The 20,584-nt window shown below is 38.3% G+C and overlaps 1 protein-coding gene across 3 annotated transcripts; it reads right to left on the minus strand.

The window, feature by feature from the left end:
* Nucleotides 1–2,165: 2,165 nt before the first annotated feature.
* LOC119775049 (transcription factor 12-like) lies at nt 2,166–19,531 on the minus strand. 3 transcript variants are annotated; one of them, XM_038272915.1, is made up of 13 exons: nt 19,349–19,531; nt 15,688–15,787; nt 14,111–14,250; nt 13,907–14,030; nt 13,762–13,832; nt 13,347–13,443; nt 13,189–13,262; nt 10,280–10,456; nt 8,988–9,099; nt 8,746–8,893; nt 6,850–7,079; nt 6,284–6,460; nt 2,166–2,975 (listed from the first exon to the last, which is right to left on the minus strand). In XM_038272915.1, exons 1-12 carry the CDS (start codon nt 19,490–19,492, stop codon nt 6,318–6,320), a joined length of 1,560 nt encoding a protein of 519 aa, XP_038128843.1. In that variant the 5' UTR covers nt 19,493–19,531; the 3' UTR covers nt 2,166–2,975; nt 6,284–6,317. The 3 variants fall into 3 exon arrangements, with proteins under 3 accessions (XP_038128843.1, XP_038128844.1, XP_038128842.1); XM_038272916.1 differs by having other exon boundaries at nt 6,382–6,460; nt 14,111–14,253; XM_038272914.1 differs by having other exon boundaries at nt 14,111–14,253; nt 19,349–19,530.
* Between the last annotated feature and the right edge of the window lie 1,053 nt (nt 19,532–20,584).

Here is a 20,584-nt window from a genome sequence, read left to right on the forward strand (position 1 = left end):
TGCTGCTGCCATCAACACCCTTGTTTATAGATGTTGGAGCTTGGCCTGTTTTCCAGTGTAGTCCTGTTTCTCTGACCGTGACTAACTGGATGTGCTCTCTTCATCCTCTGACATAGGAGCTGCCTTGGAGCTCATCTGCCTGGCTGTGTGTTTCCTGGACGAGGCCGCCTTTTACAGCTGCTTTTTGTGTCTCTGCTTCTGTCTCCTTGAACCCCAGTGGGCCTCAGCAGATGGCCGCTCACACTGAGCCTGGTTCTGCTGGAGGTTTCTTCCTGTTCAAAGGGAGTTTTTCCTCTCCACTGTCGCTACAAGCATGCTTAGTGTGGGGGATTGCTGAAGAGTCAATGAGTCGATGCAGTCAGCTGGTTTTCCTTAGATAGAAAACTTTGAATCAATCTGACTGGATGATCTGGTGAACTGGAAAGTGCCTTGAGATGACATGTGTTGTGAATTTGGCGCTATATAAATAAACTGAATTGAATTGAATATATACATGCACGGAGGGTACCACACCAAATCAAGCACCCTGACGCTGTACACTAGCCAAAAGGAAGGAGGCCGAGGACTAGTGAGAGTGAGAGCCCCTATCCAGGATATAAAAATACAAGATCCATCAGTACATCAAGGACAACGCTCCATCAGACGATCTGCTAAGTAATGGTCTCAGACAATGAGGAACAGAAGATGAGGTGCTGAAGGTTCCTTCATAAGACCATAAGGCCCCACACGGGATGTACCAGTGAAACATAACCCAAGTGGCGGATATCAGGAAAACCAACCAATAGTTGGTCTCAGGGACCTCTTTGCTACAAATGTTATTCTATACAAGAAAGCTACAATTATTACTGAAGAGGATTAGGGCCACTGAAAAAAAAGGTTAACTGATTTTTAAATTTTATTTCAGTTTAGTATGGGGAAAAGTCAGAATTCTGACATTAATCTCAGACTTTTGACTTTTTTTTCTCAGAATTCTGACTTTTTTCTCAGAATTCTGACTTTAATCTCAGAATTTTGGATCTTAATGTAGATGGGCACCATGAAGGCAGAGATGTGGAGCACTCAGCTTCACTGACAAAGATGTGAGCTGTTTGAGGTGGCCAGTGACACATTGGTGGAAAATGACGGAATTAGGCAACTTTTTACGTGCCCGAGGGGTCCCCTCATTAATGGAGGAGCAGAAGGTCATTAAAACAAGAGAGCTAGTCTCTAAAACAGACATGGCTATGGCTTGATGCTAACATGTTTGTTATCTGTCAGAATTCTCAGATTAAAGTCAGAATTCTGACTTTTTTCCCATATTAAACTGAAATAAAAATTAAAAATCTGTTACCTTTTTTTTTCCCACTGGCCCTAATCCGTAATAAGTAAATTATTGATGAAACACTACCAAAAAAAATATTTTAAAAAGTGCTATAAGTATAAATATTCTTGGTGTCATAGATTTTATTGCTGTTTCCTTTTACTAAAAGCGGTTAAATGCATAATTTACCATCTTGAAAAAGATCTATGTTGAATAATGATCATGTTTTTTGCCAGACTCTTTTATTCTGCTTATTATCTTTCACCAGATTTACCTCTTTTTTATTTGTCCTCCATCCGTCCTCCTCCGGACTCAGAGCTGTTTTTGATCAGCTGCTCATCTCTTTGTCAAATCATAAAACTAATATTTATTCTTTTGGTAAAGACACTTTTTTTACCAATTCTAAAAATATTTTCACTCAACTAAAATCACTGAAATTTTCAAACGATTAGACAATAAGCTTTTGATTGTAGCCCATGGCTACAAGCCTTATGTACTTGGACATCGGCCACCTGTTTGGTTGCAATGTTTAATTGTACTGTCCCTGTCAAATAAACAAATAAATAAATTAAACCATTTTCTCTTTATAAAATGTACTGCATGATCTGCAATTAGCCTAACAGCTATCTTTGAAAATGGACCAGTAGGTTCTATTTAATCGCACTCTATGCAGATGATCTTTATTTGTTAAAGACTTAAAATACTAGAACATAAGGGAGAATTAAAAATACATTTATTGCTACATATTCATATCATCTCACGCCTGGACCTCAAATTGTACACATACTTTACATTTTATGGTGAGAATGTTTGAGATTATTTTGGCGTTTCTTTATAATCACGTTTCAAATAAAGACCAAGCATCGCCTCTTTAGTAACACTGTATTGCTCAGATCATTAAATGTAAGTACATCTATAAACTGCACAAAACAGTCTTCATGATTAAAATAACAATTAAAAGCACATTATTAAGTTCACAAATTGTATAAAAGATAACTTATAACTTAAAAAAAAAAGATAATTTTCAATTAAAAACTTAAACATGCACAGAGTTTGCTTGACGACATCCGAGGAGCGATAATTACAAGAAGATGGTGGATTATCTCCACCGTCGACGCAGGAAATAAGATTTTTGTTGCAGTGCATTGAAGAAACATTGATCACCTTTACAGACACGGTTTGATCCCCATGTTTGATTAAAAAGAACATTCCTTGAGATCTGTTCATTCACAGAATGTTCAAACCCCTGCAGTATTTACACACTCACTCCCACACACATAGAGCCCACAATAAAAAAAAACACAGAAATATGAGAAAGTCCGTCCACTGAGCTTTGTGATATATATTGAAACGCTGAAAATATAACCAGCAAACCTTTTTTTTTTCCCATTTTAAACAGCACATGAAGCTCTACGTTATCAGATCCGTCCGTTCTGATGTATTGCAACAGAAATATTACCAATCAATCTAAAAAAATATGTACAAAACATCTGCAGCTTACAATGCATTTGTCTGATACAAATCATATTTAGGCACAAAGTTATAAAAAATCCATTTGGGAAGAGAAGGAATGATTGTCCAATAGCATCACGCTTTCCGGTCTGGGAGCCTGAGCTGCTCCGGATGAATTTACTGGAAACACTGGACACCTGACAGGAGCTGCATCCTCCTGGATCTAGACATCAGAGACACAGAAGGGTTAAAAAAATAATTTAACAACATTTGAAAAAGTTGATTCACTACAGGCATTGGATCAAATATCGTTCAGACACAGTGTCTTGTAAAAACGTTCATTCTCTTTTAGCTCTTTCCACACAGCAGCCAACCTGATTGCATGTTACCAACATTTTGTTTGAATGAGCAACAGAAAGTAGTACATTTTTTAGGATGGATTTATAGCCTCTTAACACCCTCCTTGACTATTTTCCATACCCAAATGGAAAAGCAAATAGATGAGGAACTGTAAGCCCAAATTGCATGCGTGATTCATCATTTGAATGCTAACACCTTCTAGGTTCTGGAAATATAAATATAAAATTGGGTGAGTTAAACACAGCTAAGCTGCATAAGCTAAAAGTCGTTTTTATTCTCGAAACTAATAGGTCTTGCTTCAACAGCAGTAATAAAGACAAGCTTGAGAATAGGTGTGTCTAATTGTATAAAATTTGTTCTACATCATGTCAGCCACAAATGCAGAAAATTTCATTTACAGCTCCAACAGTTCCAGAGCTGTGGGGCTTTGAACTTTTGGTGTCACCAGCGTCTCCAAATCTCTCCAGATGAGCCAGCTTGTTAACCTGACTCTGCCAGATGGATTTGCTCCGCATATCCATCTGGAAACCTTCCGTTGAAGTAATTTTGGGAAGGGGCGAAAATACTGTTTAGCTGATTGGCCTATGTTGGTGATAGACGGCAGAGATGGGAAGTAACGGAGTACAAATACTTCGTTACTGTACTCAAGTAGATTTTTCTGATATTTTTACTTTACTTTACTACTTATTTTTATGGAGACTTTTTACTTCTACTCCTTACATTTTTACATAAATATCTGTACTTTCTACTCCTTACATTTTAAAAAATTGTCTCGTTACTTTTGTTTTGAATCATTTCAATGGAGTTACCGTTATTATTTTTCACGTCATCAATACCAAATTCAATCTAATTGGATGGGAATCTACGTTGCATTTGACGCACCGCTACAAGATGAATCGACAGATTCGGCGGTATTCATTGGCGGCAAATCATTGCAGCTTGGTGGCGGTGGCGTTAGCATAGTAGCATGGACGACGAGATGATTGAAAATGAACACAACGGAGATCTAGTCCTATTGGCAGACATCCATTTAAAATGTAGGCAACGGCATGAAAAAAGTGGTTTCTACTTTTACTTTTATACTTTAAGTAAATTTACAAGCCTGTACTTTGTTACTTTTACTTGAGTAAAGAAGTTTAATCAGTACTTCCACTTTTACCAGAGTATTTTTCAACACAAGTATCTGTACTTTTACTCAAGTACCGAAAGTGAGTACTTTTGCCATCTCTGATAGACGGGCCAAATAAACCAATCAGATCAACGAAGCATATGACGTACTAACAGAGCGACGACGAAGAGGAGCCAATTGATAGATCAAACTCTTGCTGAAACCAGTCGGGAGAAGAGCAAAAACATCTTTTCCTCTGAGAAAAGCCTCCAGAGCAGTGTTTTGCTCTGCTTTCAGTGAAGAAATACTCTGTAATTCCGATAAAACTTGCTCGATAGCCACGCTAACGCTAGTTTCATCGGCTGAAGCCGCCATGTTCTTTAGACTGAACTGTCGCGCTTCTCGTTGCGTCACACCTCAACCCGCCTCAAAGCCAACGCTGATTGGACGTTCGTTTGGTGAACGGCTCCAAATTTTCTTTAACGGAGAGTCTCCAGACTGATCTGCGAGTGAAACCTTGAAAGCTCGCGAGATCAGGATGGTCTCACCAGGCTACCAGCTTGTGCCAAATTGTGCCAAATGCTTTTATTTGACCCATAGAATCACACTGAAGCATTTTGATGACCACAAAACATTTATAAAGCAATTTTTTTTTCAACTTTTTGTTTCAGAATCAGTGTATATAACAAAAAAAGAAAACATTTATAAACCTAAAATACATAATAAATAGTGAAAGCTAAAAAAATGACCAGCTAACTTTTCCGATTTCAAAAACTGGACTTTATGTGGGGATTTTCTTTCTTCCGTTCCACTTTGCTGGGTCCTCGTCAAACACCGTTAAACATGCTCCAACTCCTTCTCTCTGTGCCTTCCTCCTTATGATTGTGATTCCCCTGATGTCTCCATGGTTTCTGGTACGTTTAGACTAGTTTTCATGTTTTTGATTTTTGGGTTTTTGGACTCCTGGTTTCATGTTTGTTTGGACTTTGTTTTCTTTTTGGATAACCTGCCTCTGGTTTCTGTTAAGTCATTATTAAATCCACAAGAGATTCACCTCTGCCTCCCTGCCTCTGGGTCTTTGGGTCAACTAACCATAGCCAAATCGTGACACTTTATGGATGAAGGGAGTAAAAACTTTATTAAACTTTGGTAAAAACTGATAATACAGCTTCTGGTTGCCTTCAAACACTGGAAAAAATCTAAATCTAGATAAGTCATTTTTCCTCAAAATAAGTGCATTTGTTCTTGGATTGAGGAGGTAAAACAGACATTATGCCAATGGAACAAGACAATTTACCTTTATAATAAGAAAACAAAATTGCATTGTCCTTTTTCAAGTGCATCTTATCTAAATATCTTATTTTAAGAGTAAAAACACTCATTCCATTGGCAAATCACCTCATTCAAATATTCAAATTAAGGGTAAATACACTTAATTTAAGAATGTTTGTACTTATTTCTAGGTCGTTTTTCCAGTGAAGGTATGTAGCTGTGGCTGCTTTGTCATGTTTACATTTTGACATGCTGCTAAATCTGTGTTAATTGTGCTTTGGTGCTCGCTGTGTCCATAAAATGTACTTGGTGGTTGAATTGTGGAGAATCTAAGCTTTCCAACGATGTCTAACATGTTTATATTGGTAAAAAATGTTGCTGTTGTAATTTTTATGCATTCCGAGTTTTTAATAGTTGTGAACGCTATAAAAATGGTCGCCATCCATCGGGGGGGTTTTCAGAGGATATTCATCTCCCTTTACGCTGATACTCTTCTATGCCCACATGTAATCTGAGTCTGAACTATTTTACAGTAGGATGGAGAAATTCCCCAAAAGGCCTGAAGTTTTGCAGCAAAAGTTGGATTCTGTTGACTAATGGAGGCTGAATGCAACTGCAAGCCAATTTCTGATTTTTATTTGCATTGTTAATTTAGATCAAATACGTCGCCAACTGTGAAAGTGGCTTGAAAATACTGTGGAAAAGTTCAAGGAATATAAACACTAATGCAAGCCACTGTTATAGTTTGTATAGTGACTGAAACTGATCATTAATGTAAATGAGTGAAATACTTTATGTGGGCTTTAGGTTGTCTGTAAGAGATGCTCAGAGGTGACCCATGGGGTTTGAAGGGTCTGTCAGACTTGGATGAAAAGCGAGATGTACAGACTGTGGATCCGACATGATGCCGGACGCCTTCTCTTCCTCTCTTCTCCGTAGACATGCAGCCTTGGGGTTCAGGTTTCTTTCTGCAAGATGCAACATTTGAGCCGTTACCATAACACTGAACGGAGAAACTCAGAGTTTGAATAGAAATGTTGCCTTGAAAAACTAAAACCAAATTTAAAAAGATACAAAAATAAAAAGCCTAATAAATCCTAAATTGTTTGTATACATTAGTAATTTTTCACTTTTAATGTCTAACTGCATAATCAAGATGTATAAGTGTCATAAATTATGATGTTTTACCCCAAAGACAATAAATCATTGTTTTAACCCCTGCATTCAAAAACATAAACAAATGAAGTTTTACATTTTAAACATATAATACATAATAATTCTGGGCTAATTTTTTTTAATTAAAATTCCGATGAGATCCGTCCCTTTCAGGACCTTCCTGTTGCTCTGCTGCACTGACCTCTGACCTGCTGCTCCAGACTCAGGATCACTGCCACCGCCTGGTGCAGCACCAGCAGTTTGGTCTGCGGCTTCTCACTCTTCAGGTGCAGCTGACACATGTGGCCCAGCTCCTTGAAGGCCTCGTTGATATCCCGCACACGCAGGCGTTCTCTGGCGTTGTTGGCCATCCTCCTCTCTCGCTCGCGTTCGGCCTTCTGCTCGGGGCTCAGGTCTTCGTCCTCATGGATGCTGCAGCAGGAAACAGTGGGAGAAAGAAAATGTTTTGAGCTTCTGATTTGCTGATGAAGGTTCTCAGTCATCCAGATCATAGTCATTCCGTAAAAATTCAAAAAATATCCACTGGACTTGGCTTCCAAGAATTGATTTTCGCCACCTCTCCAGGAAGCTTTCTCTATTCAAATGAATTGAGAAAGCTTCCTGGAGAGGTGGCGAAATGTCTTCAAATCTTGGAAACCAAGTCCAGTGGATATTGTTTTAATTTTTACGGAAAGAGCTTCTGATTTATGTAGAAAAACTTTGAATAAGCTTCCAATGAGAGGAGAGGAGAGGAGAGGAGAGGAGAGGAGAGGAGAGGAGAGGAGAGGAGAGGAGAGGAGAGGAGAGGAGAGGAGAGGAGAGGAGAGGAGAGGAGAGGAGAGGAGAGGTTATGTTGAGGTTTTCTCTGCCCTCTTCTGGTCACTTGATTTATTGAGATGCTGGTGAAAAAAGCTAAGATAAAAAAAAAAAAATCATAATAATTTACTCGAAACGAAGTCATTTAGAATGTTTTTAGAGCATAAACAGTAGTTTATAGGATTTCCTGAAAGCGCGTTCACGAGTCTACGGAAACCGCGGCAGACCAAACCAGATGAAAGTGCGCATTCAGCTCGGCAAAGAACTCATGCTCTTCCTCAACACTGAAGTCCTCAGACATTTTTCTTTCGTTGTTTCTTTCTTTGCACAGGTAAACAGCACATTTCTTCTTCTACGCTTGCATTATCGGCAGAGCAGACGCTGAATGCGCACTTTCATCTGGTTTGGTCTGCCGCGGTTTCCGTAGACTCGTGAACGCGCTTTCAGGAAATCCTATAAACTACTGTTTATGCTCTAAAAACATTCTAAATGACTTCGTTTCGAGTAAATTATTATGATTTTTTTTTTTTCTGGACGCTACCCACTCTGGACGCTACCCACAAGTGTCCTGGACGCTACCCACTCAGGACACTTGGAATACATTGGACGAGCAGTATGGAGGAATATTGACACGTTTTTTGTGGACTTTTATGGACCTTTCTGCCTCGGGCGCCATAGACCTCCATTATTTGAATGTCAGCAGACAGCAAGAAGCCTCCCAGATCTCCAGATGCATTTGAGATATCAAAAAAGTACTCCAGAGTGTTGTTCAGCATGGGGGTGAGTAGAAAATGAAGGCTAATCATGTTTTGGGTGTACTATTCCTTTAACTATACATGTAAACAGTTTTATGGGCCCCCCAAGAATTTGGGGCCCTAGGCACCTCCCTAGTACTGCCTAATGGTAAACCTGCAGGGTGCAACTGGAAACTAGATATTGCTTTACTTTTTGGGAGTTTCCTTGCTTAATATTACTTAAACTAAGATTAGATCTGTGAAACTAATAAGCCAAATCAATAGAAGATTAATTATTCTGATCTACTTTTACAGATTTTTACAAAAGGTTGGAAACGTTTCCTACTGAGGTAAATATCTGCAGAGAAAAAGTTGTTTAGAAATGCTGGATTCCCACAGCATAAGGTTTAAACATCCTTTAAAACTATTCAGTTGTAATACTGATATAATAAAATAAGAGCACTGTGTTTTTAAGAATGTTTGATAATGATTTTGTTGAAGTGTGTATTTTAAATGTATTTTTTCCTGCTCTAATGATCCACTGTTACCTGTTTTGAGTGCTGTTTTCTCCATGTGTTTTGCTTTCGCTCTCATCATCTGATCTTGGGCTGTTTGAGCCATGGTCGTGGTCATTGTGCATCATCTCCTCCCCTTCCCTGCTCTCCATCTTTAACTCCAGGTTACTCTGGACTCCACCTGTGCAATATCAAAGCATAATGAAATAGAATCATCTGAAAAAAGGGCTAAAAGGTCAATCGTTTGGTTGATTTTCTGGGAGGATTTCCTCTACCTCCTCCTGTCCCTTGCATAAACACGGCCCTCTGCCTGGGAGGGTAGGGATGGCCATTTTGTGCTCTGCTCTGGAAGGCTGAATGATTGTTGTTCATGGAGACGGCTTCCACCTTAAAGAATCACAGAGACAAAGATCAGTTCAGTGGATCCGGTTATCGTTTGTGTTTTAAACTGTTAAGAATTAAGCTAAACTTATTACTAAACAATAATGCACATCTGAAGATACACTCAATGCTTTGCATGGATATTTACAACTTTTAACCTTTTTTCACATTTTGTCACATTACAAGAGCAGACATGGAGCATTCTGTTGCAGTTTTACATGAGGTGCCAAAGTAGTGCATGCTTATGAATTTGATTTCTTTTACAAATGAATATCCACTACATGCCTATTCCCCTAAAATCTGGTAAAATAACATTCACTGCCATTAAAGCTGCAAGCTTCAGGTCATCAGAGTCAAAAAATGAACTTTTATGCCTCTATGAATAACTCTGTATGCAGTTGATTCCTGAACATTAGTCTGAAATGAGAACCTCCACAGTAAAACATGGTGGTAGCAGCATCATACTGTGGGGAGATTTTACTGCAGCCATTTTGCAGTTTTAATTGTGGTAAAAGGTTGGTGAAAATTCCATTTATGTGTAATAAATTCAAGAGTGAGACACTGCGAGTCCTAAATGATCTGTTTTAGTCCAGGAAACCAGGAGCAGATCTCCTGCTCCACAAATATTTAAATTCCAGACAAGTTTAATCCCTTTACTAAACCACTGTATGCCCTTTAAATGCCCCAGGATAGTGAGAGAATTTAATACACCCTACGGATTACGCTAAATACCCCCCTTCCCCTGTACATGGTGGGCTTCCACTCTAGCTGGGCTAAAATCCCACTGTCTGCTAAAACAGACATGTTTAAAAAGGAGGGGGCAATGCAGAATTACACTGGAAAAAATCTAAATCTAGATAAGTAATTTTTTTTCTCAAAATAAGTGCATTTGTTCTTGAATTGAGAAGGTAAATGGGACATTTTAAAAATGGAACAAGACAATTTACATTTAAAATAAGAAAACACAATTGTATTGTCTTATTTCAAGCGCATTTTATCTAAATATTTTATTCTAAGAGCAAAAATACTCATTCCATTGGCAAATCATCTCATTTACCTACTGAAATTAAAAGTGAATACACCTAATTTAAGAAAATTTTACTTATTTCTAGATCGTTTTTCCAGTGTACAGTCTAAAAAAAAAACTTTTAACACTTCTTAATCCTTTAAAGTAATGTTTATTAACCATAGTCGGAGTGTGGCAGGTCAGAGGTAGCGTGCCGATGGGGCCCGGCTGGTTCTGGTGGGACTGGCTGAGCAAGCCATGGATGTCACCGGGCAGACAGGAGGTGGGGCCCACGGCGTGGTTCCTCAGAACGTGGATAACGTCGTCCAGTCTGTCCAGGCGGTCCTCCACCTGAGACTAAAACATCAGGAGACAATTATCAGACACTTTATTCATAATCTTTCATCCAGATCTTTGGTTTAACACATTTCCAGCTTAAACATTAAATTAATTGTTTAATATTTTTGGGAAACTATTTACTTTCTGTTTCTTTTGAGAACTATTTATTTACAGGCTTGTAAGATTTGTTGTTTGAATATCTTTACTTCAATATCTGAGCTATCTCTATAGTTCTGCTGCTATAGGCTTAGACTGCTGGAGGACATAGGGACCCCTTTTCCATCATTCTGCTTCATTCTATCTCTATTCTCCCACTCCCACACGTTCTGCTCTCTCTGCTTTTTCTCATAGTAGCTTCATCTGGTCTGTTCCTGTTTGGCTGTGACTCCATCCTGGAGAGAAATATCAGCTGTGCTGCTGCCATCAACACCTTGGTTTCTAGATGTTGGAGCTTGGCCTGTTTTCCAGTGTAGTCCTGTTTCTCTTCACCGACTGGATTCGCTCTCTTCATCCTCTTTTTAGAAGATTTAAAAAATGTTTCAATGCAGCTAGTCTGGACTCTGGTTTAGTAAATCCTAAACCTTCCTATTACTTCTGGTCAACAGAAAAATGCTGATTGAATTCAAATATAATCTGACTGTGTCCTGCTGTGCTTTCAATTGAAATATTGAAATTAGTTCAGCAGATAAGGCTCATATTTAATTAGTATATTTGAAAATCAAACAAACATTATTGCATCTTGATGGGATTCACATAATAATACATCACAATGTATTGCATGAATGTTAAGAGGAAGAAAATTATTTTTTTTTTCTATTTAAATGAAGGAGAATTTGAAGTGATGTTGGTTAAAGATAATTTGTCAGTAAACAGCATAATGAAGGCGACAGAAAGCTGTAGGTCAAAGATAGTTTGGGTAACAATCTGTTCTTAAATGCCTCATAAACAACTTTAAAGTCAAACAGTACAGCTACAAACCAACCAAGCTGCCATAAAATGTAAGGCTGGACAAGGAGAGAAAGAATCAGAGAAGCAGCAAGAAGTTCCATGGTAACTCTGGAGGAGCTGCAGATGTCCACAGCTCCAGTGGAAGAACAGACTCAAAGGACAACTGTTTGTTTTTAACTCCACAAATCTGGCAAATGTTTAAAAATGGCGACGAGAAACCCAGTGTTGAAAGTGAGCTAAAGAAAATCACATTTCGCATCGAGCTAAAGTGAAGATATGAAACATCATGTTCAGAAAACCGGATCATTCAGAAGCTACAAGAGAAAGAACAACAAACCTGAAGCATAAATCCTGACTTTGTTTACAAAGTGACCAGAAAAACTGAACAGATTCATAATAATTTCTATGTATATTAATACAGAGTCATCCAGATTAGTATGGAGGATAAAAAGTGCCAAAATTAAATAAATAAATACAGCATTAAATAAATAATTAAATGTGTCAATAATTATTATTCATTAATTAAAACCACGTCACTAATATAAAGTGCCACAATTAAATAAATAAATACAGCGATAAACAATTAATTAAATGTGTAATTCATTAAATAAATAAGAAATTAAATATATAAATGTGTCATTAATTTAATAAAATACGTCTTAATTTTATTAAAAAAAAAATATATATAATATTTTCAGTGTGCATTTAATTATTTCATGGTCCTGTGTCGCAGTGCATCGAAACCATTAAAAGAATCTGTCAAACTCACCCATCAAAGTTAGGGGGCGGGGTTAACGCGAATCGAGTCTCTGTAATCGATTTGCTTCGCCTTAATGTGCAGGGTGACCAATCAGGTGTTAGATAACCGCCCCCTAACCTTGATGGGTGAGTTTGACAGATTCTTTTAATGGTTTCGATGCACTGCGACACAGGACCATGAAATAATTAAATGCACACTGAAATAATTATATATATTTTTTTTTTAAGAAAATGAAGACGTATTTTATTAAATTAATGACACATTTATATATTTAATTCCTTATTTATTTAACGAATTACACATTTAAATAATTGTTTTTCGCTGTATTTATTTATTTAATTGTGGCACTTTATATTAGTGACGTGGTTTTAATTAATGAATAATAATTATTGACACATTTAATTATTTATTTAATGCTGTATTTATTTATTTAATTATGGCCCTTTTTATCCTCCATAGGTTAGGGCTGCGACGAACGGTTACTTTGCAAATGGATTAATCTGTCAATCATTTTTTCAATTAATCAATAGATAATTGGATAGCAAAAGATTCCTTAAAGATTATTTTTAGCAAAATTAAACAAAGTGAAACTAAAACTTTTCCACTCGAGTTCTGAATAGAGCATAAAGAAAAATTATAATAATTTTTTTTTTATCTTAAACGCAAAATGTTTACATATTATTTTAAAATTTTGGTATAATTACTGATCTATGTGGGTCACTCTGTCAGCTAAAGGTATGTTTTTTAGTCTCTATACTCCAGTTAATGATTAATTTAATTACTAATTTAGTTGACGATTATTTCAGTAATCGATTAATCTGAGTAATTGTTTCAGCCCTAATCCAGATTGCTCCCTGCTCTGGTTTAATTGCTACATAATCCCGTCTGAAAATTTATGTTTTTTATGTTACTTTTTGTCATGTTTCTGCACATTTCTCTTCATTTAAATGCATGGTATTCATATTAGTTCACATTCTGTCTCGATTTAACAGAGACGAGTCTTTAAATGGAATAAAATGGATCCAGTGGATCAGTTGTTTACCATCGATATGAGTGAGGACTCAAAGTGCGGAGACACCGGCGGCTGGACTGAACTGCGGCTCCACAGATTGTTTCCTAAAAGAAAGCAAACCACAGAGGTGAGCTATGATGACATCCTGAGGGGAAAAGTTTAACGAAATAATCCGCTTGCTTTTCTACCTGTAGATTCAGCTGTGTTTGGCAGCGGGGACGGAGACCTCACTGGTGTGGAGGAGCTGGAGGGGAAGCTGCTGCTGGTGTGATCGGGGGAATAGATCTAAAAGCAAGAGAGGGACCCGGGCGTGCATTATTTTTAAAGCACAACTTGTCATTTTTGTGCAAGCTTTAACAGCTGCTGCCAAAACCCCTGGAGCTTCTCTGTAACCTGAACTAAACTCATCTCTTCCTGCGATTTTACTGCAGTGCAGCCAATAAAACGCCCTGATACACAACTCTAACCCTATTTTATGTGTAGAGCTGTTCTGTTGCCCCAGAGGAAGTTATGCATTATAAGAGTGGGACCCTTAGCTTTGGTTTTATGCTCTGACCTGACCTAAGAAGTGGCTCTAATGGGACTAAGGTGATGGATACTTACAGAGGCCAGAGCTTTTCCCAAGGTATCCCCTGTCTGTGACGCTCCTGACACAGTTAGGTGGCTTCCTGAGACTGAAAAAAACTTTATTGGAACTTTACAAGCAGAATTTACTTCAGTATAAAAGATATGGCTTCAGAATCCTCACCTGCTGTATTCTCTGAGGGGTTCTCAGAGGGAGAGCGAGATACTGCGTTGTTACGGTGAAAGGTGGACATCGGCGGTAGACCCCTGTTCATTTCAGCCGATATCATCGACTGAGGAGAGAAGTCCTGAGCAGACAGCAAACGGACATGAATAAAGCAGCAGTTATTTTATCTTTTTATATCAGGGCTGGTGAAAGCAAACTCACCAGGTTTGCACGTGTGGGCTGCAGGCAGCTGTAGCTCCCCAGCTGTGTTTGGTGGCCCACAGAAGGCCCCAGGGCCCCTTCATAGCCATGCTGGTTCAGCCCGTTTACAGCGCTCCAGATGTCAGGAGAATTACTCATCCCTTCTAAAATAAAGACGCAGATTTTATCATCTGAAAAGCTGCAGTACCTGAAACATCCAGATAAAAATCACAGAGCAAAAAAAAAAGTCATGCTAAAGGCCTGGTTCTATCATCTCAATCGAAAAGCTTAAAAAAAATCAAGTTTGACCATTTTTTTCTCTTTCCACATCTGTATTTATGGTCTTTATAAAAGTAAACTTAAATATATTTGTAATAATTTATTCATTAATAAAGAATAATACAACAAACTTCATGTTTTCGTCAGTTGTTGCATTTGCCATTAAATTACATTTGGTCACATATATTTTAGTCTCTATTACTATATCCGTCACCTATCAAGCAGGTCTTTAGATAACTTTATTAATCAATTATGATTTATAGTCTTCCAGTTCTGTATAGTATGTAATTTAATGTAATCAGTGTTGTAGTACTCGAGATCGGTCTTGGTCTCGAGACCATTTTTTGATGGTCTCGGTCTGGTCTTGGACTTGACGGCATTTGGTCTCGGTCTCGGGCGCCACAACTGTGGAAATAACGCTAATCATCAGAATATTATCAGTTTCTTTAAGATCCTTCTTTTTATTGGATGCTTGGATTCAAATCCAAGCAATAACTTATGGGAGAATTATCCTGCCATAATGCAAGAGCACATAATTTCAATTTGAGAAAAGAATTTCATCTTCTTGCACTCAAAACTTATAATGCTCACACTCAAAACATGCGCTCTCTCTCAAATATTTTCTCTTCTCTCTCAAATCTTTGTTTCTTCTCTCAGATTTAATGCTTCTTGCACAGATATTTTCTCCTCTCGCTTGCCTCCTTCTCTTCGCGCACAAACCGCGCTCTGCTCGAGTCTCAGATACGCTCGCAAACCCGTAGGCCTTTTTTTTGCTCTCTCTCAGATTGGATCGGATCGTCGCCTAGCAACCTTTCCAGCCCATAGAACGACAGCCTCGGAAAGGGTGCGCTCAGAATTCTGACTTTAATCTCAGAATTCTGAGAAAAAAGTCAGGATTCTGAGATTAAAGTCAGAATTCTGACTTTTTTCCCATACTATACTGAAACAAAATAAAAAAAATCTGTTAACTTTTTTTTTTTTTTCCAGTGGCCCTAATCCTCTTCCGTAGTATAGCGAGTCACATATCAGAGGAAATATATATTTATAATCCTTTAATTTAAGATAATGCTTGAAACCTACAAATAAAATAAACTAAAGATGTTCATAAATGATCATTAGAGAGATTAGAAAAATGTAATCTAGAACAGCAGTTAACTGGGTATCATTGACCAGTTATTGCTTCAACTCAGAATAAAGCTTTTTTTTATTTGCTTTTTAAAGGTAAGTTAATTTAAATGCATGAAATGATTTACATTAAAAACAAAGAAAGCAAAAAGATAAACAGCTTAACCCATTTGTTTTACTGGCCTTAAACTCACCAAAAAAGGAGCTTGCAAACACATTGCTGGCGACTTTGCCTGATGAGTGGGAAGTTGAGTTGTGGTTGAGGCCGTCAGAGCTGGGAGGTTGCCCATAAACCTAAGAATATAAATAAGAACCAGTCATAAACGGCCACATTTCCATTTGCAGTTAGCTGTGCTTTAAAGCTAAATCCAGTTAGCGTGTAAAAAGCAGTTTGGTTGTTTGTTAATTTAGACGTTTGCAGCAAAGGTTAAATTAAACCTAAATATCAGTTGAATGAGCAGGATTTAAAACATTAATCTGTGCTGCATAATCTATGTTTACTTCAGCTTAGTCTCACAAACAGATTACCTGAAATGTTATTTTTGGTCAGCTGTGTTTTAGACCTAAAAACAATATCTCTGCACTGCCTAATTCTTACTGTTGAAACTTGAAAGTTTCAGTACAGTTAAGCTACCTGAGCTATCTCTATAGTTCTGCTGCTATAGGCTTAGACTGCTGGAGGACATAGGGACCCCTTTTTCATCATTCTGCTTCATTCTATCTCTATTCTCCCACTCTGCAGAATCTGTTAGTTCAATCTCTAACGTTCTGCTCTCTCTGCTTTTTCTCATAGTAGCTTCATCTGGTCTGTTCCTGTTTGGCTGTGACTCCATCCTGGAGAGAAATATCAGCTGTGCTGCTGCCATCAACACCTTTGTTTCTAGATGTTGGAGCTTGGCCTGTTTTCCAGTGTAGTCCTGTTTCTCTGACTGTGACTAACTGGATGTGCTCTCTTCATCCTCTGACATGGGAGCTGGCTCGGAGCTCGTCTACCTGGCTGTGTGTTTCCTGGACGGGGCCGCCTGTGGAGCTGGTTGACAGTTGCCTTTTGTATCTATGCTTCTTTTTCTATGTCTGCTTCTGTCTCCTTGAACCCCAGTGGGCCTCAGCAGATGGCCGCTCACACTGAGCCTGGTTCTGCTGGAGGTTTCTTCCTGTTCAAAGGGAGTTTTTCCTCCCCACTGTCGCTACAAGCATGCTTAGTGTGAGGGATTGCTGAAGAGTCAATGAGTCGATGCAATCAGCTGGTTTTCCTTAGATAGAAAACTTTGAATCAATCTGACTGGATGATCTGGTGAACTGGAAAGTGACCTGAGATGATATGATGTGAATTGGAGCTATAGAAATAAACTGAATAGAATTAAGTTTTTTTTTTTTGCCAATTCATGACAAATGTTCCACACAAAAAAAAAGGAAGGCACAGGAGGCCTGGGTCGTTTTATATTTTATATTATCTCTGCCCTCCTGGAGGAATCTTCGCTGAACTTTTGGATAAATTTCGGTGGACCAGACATTCCTGAGAAGCGTCACCATAGTTCCATGTTTTCTCCTTCACTGTGGTTCCTCATTGTCCCCAAGCCAAACAAATGTCTGTTTTGTTTTTTTTTCTTGCTCTGCATTAGCTGGTCACAAACATTTTATGTGGCAGAAATCTGAAGAAACATGTACAAAAACAACAGAGAGTGCAGAGGCTCCTTCAGAGCCGTAGTGATAATCCCAAAGATACAGATCCATGCACCTCCTCATCCGGATTTGGGAACCATTCACCACCAGAAATCCCTGCGCTTATCACAATCAGCTTCAGCTGGGAGTCAGTTTCCCAAAAAACTGTTCAATTACAACACTTGTATTGATTCGTGACAAAGACACAAAACAACCAAACTGGTTCCTTTACCAAACATCCTTCCTTTCATTGGATGGAGATATTTTCAAAGGCAAACCAGTGTTAGATACCATTTCTAATTAAATCAGACATTACAACAAGCGGCTCATATGCTCCCACACACATACAGCAAAACCCTCAGATAGATGCTCGCCTGGCCAAAACCCACCAAGAGGCTATGGCTGCACCTGCACTCCTCTCCACTGCTTTGATGTGCCCCAGGAAATGAAAATAAACCTCCCTGCCTTGCATCAATGGGGTGTCAGTTACCCGGACGACAAGTTCTGCAGAGCAGGCCGATAATAGCGAATCTCTTGAGTACGCTTGTGCAAGGCTCGCACATTTAAGTAATCCATGCACACACACACACACACACTGAGCCGTGACCCTGGCTGGCAAGAGTCCCATGGTGATTGTGGGCTTGGTCAAACAGAAGAGCCCCTGTCGACACTGGGCCCGTCTGAGCCGCCACGGGCAGCATATGGCAGAGGATAAAGCCAATTGTCCTCCTTACCATCAGCATAGCAGGCGACCCGTTAATAATGGTCACACCCCCGCCCCAGCACGCCCTCTCTGGCCCCCACTGCAAAGGGGCCAACGCTGTGACACCCTGTTTTACCATAGCATTGATTTAGAAGCCATCCATCATTGAATCCCAAATGATAATAGACTTTTTCTTTGTGCAGTTCAAGCTGCAAGTTAGATGCAAACTCCAAATCAATATTTTCTGGAAGAACTATGCTATGTTAAACAAACTTATAGGCTAAAAGTATTAAAAGTCAGGGGTGTGTATATAATGCTTCAGAAAGAACAGCTCCTGTTGTAAACACGCACACACAGAGCGTCAAGATGTAAGATAAGTGAAAGATCAACTTGCTATTCAAGGCCCATGCCCCGCTCCACCGTGGCCAACTCCGGCCACATGCAACCAATTTTCTGCCTCTGTGATCCACGATGTCTGGATGTGGTTAGTCTCTCCAAGATCAAAGCTGCCTTTGATAATGGCTGCAGCGGTGCAGGGACTGCTCCAACGTAGTGGGGTTAAATCAAATAGAAATAGAGGCAATCTGCTTCATGTCAAGATGTTTTTCTGCTGCCAGGCTTGGCTGGATAGCATAGAGCAAACAGGAAGTCTAACTGAAGCATTTTAACAAACAAAGCTTGTTTGTTTCTACAATAGAAAAGTAGTAAGAATGAATTTTGAAGAATGGATTTTAATCTGTTTTTCCTTTGAATTTACTCTGATCTGGGAATTTTCTTTCCTCTTTTCTAGCAAAATGTATAAAAATGCAGATATAAAAAACAAAACCAGAAGTTTACACAATATGCTACACATCTTTTAGACATCGATAAAAATAAAAAAAGGTTAGAGAAACATGTTTGAATGCGTAAACCTAGGTAACTGAGTCAAAACTACTATTTCTATTTGAGTAAGTTGTGACACAAAACACAAAACAAATATATATAAATTAAAACTGGATTTAGCAGGTCAGAAAATCACCCAGAAAAGCCTGAAAAAATGCATTTCTAGGGGATAAATCAAAGCCTGGTGCTAAGAGATCAAAGGAAAATTAAATCTTTTATATAAACTAGATTAAAGATCTGTTTAAAAGAAAAAAAAATTTCAACAATGGTCATGATTTCACTCTTTTCTTCCATGCATTAAGAAACATCTGCAACAGCTTCAAACCGAGCTCCCATCTTATTACAGCAATGACTCATTTTAAAGACAGAGCTTTCTCTATCTGACCTCAAATCAAACCCCAGTCAGCATTAAATATCCTGTTCAAAGCACAAAATCTTTGACATTTCTCCTGAAAATTTCAACTGGCAAAAGGATCAAATCAGAACTGTTTAAACAAGTTGTAGCAAAACACAAGAAACAAACAAACAGAAAAGCTAAGAAGACATTTCCAGGTTTATTCTGCCTTATTACCGTGCAGAAAACCTAATCTGTAGGAAAACATACTCACTGGCTTCATGTTGTAGCAGTACATCAATGAGTTGTTGCCTGTCCCAGTGGCAGGATGAGCACAGTACATAACTCTGTTTGGATCAGAAGGACACTTCTCACTGCTCTCCACACACACAGCTCCTCTGTCCAACTCTCTCCTCATGTGTGGGGTGTATAGTTCACATGCTCTCCTTCCTCTATCCCACCCCTGCTGGTCATGCAGCAACCAGCAGACAACTTATGCAAATCAGGGCTGGACCATTTCAGGCAGCTGAGGGGGTGGCCAGAAGATGACTCTTTCACATCATTTTCTTTCTATATGTAGAAAATGATTATATAAAGAGAACATTGGGTATCATTTCACAATGTGGTGATGGAGGATTTTGTAAGCAAAAAAGCAATCATACATTCATATAAAACTAAAAACAATAAAGGAATTCTCAAATCTGTGTTTAAGTGAATAACCCCTCAAAAAGCAGAAAACAATTATGATGATTGCAGATTTATTTCTCAGTATTTCATCCTGTTTTCATTCGATCTGGTGTAAATGTAAAGTTGTTAGGGCTAGAAATCCCTCCTCTGGACCAACAAGCAGTGATGACGCCGCTGAGATAATCTCCTGTTATACAGGTAGAGGTTTCCAGTAAACACTGGATACTACAGCCTTGTCTGACCTACATTTACAAATAGATCCAGGTCTTAATTTGCAGGCACGTGTGGCATGGCGAGCTCCACCAGTGCCTGGTTCTGAGGTCATTTGGTCTGTCTGGCTGATCGTCTGCAACATCATGTATGAGGAGTTTCACTGCAAAAACAATCTAAAAATGAGTAAAAATGTCTTAAATTAAGTGTATTTACCCTTAATTTGAGCAGATAATTAAGATGATTTGCAAATAGAATTAGTATTTTTACTCTTAAAATAAGATAATTAGATAATATGCACTTGTAATAAGGTAATATCATTGATTTTTTTTCCTGTTTTAAATGTAAATGTTCTTGTTCCATTAATTCAAGAAGAAAAAAATGCACTTATTTTAAGATAAAAATCCCTTATTGAGATTAGATTTTTTTGCAGTGTGTTTACACAGCAAAAAATCTAAATCTAGATAAGTCATTTTTTCTTAAAATAAGTGCATTTGTTCTTGAATTGAGGAGTTTAAAGAGACATCTTGCCAATGGAACAAGAACATTTACACTTAAAATAAGAAAACACCATTGCATTGTCTTATTTCAAGTGCATATTATCTAAATATCT

This window comes from Cyprinodon tularosa, unplaced genomic scaffold, assembly GCF_016077235.1.
Source record: "Cyprinodon tularosa strain WSP-4 unplaced genomic scaffold, ASM1607723v1 ctg847, whole genome shotgun sequence".
NCBI lineage: Eukaryota > Metazoa > Chordata > Actinopteri > Cyprinodontiformes > Cyprinodontidae > Cyprinodon > Cyprinodon tularosa.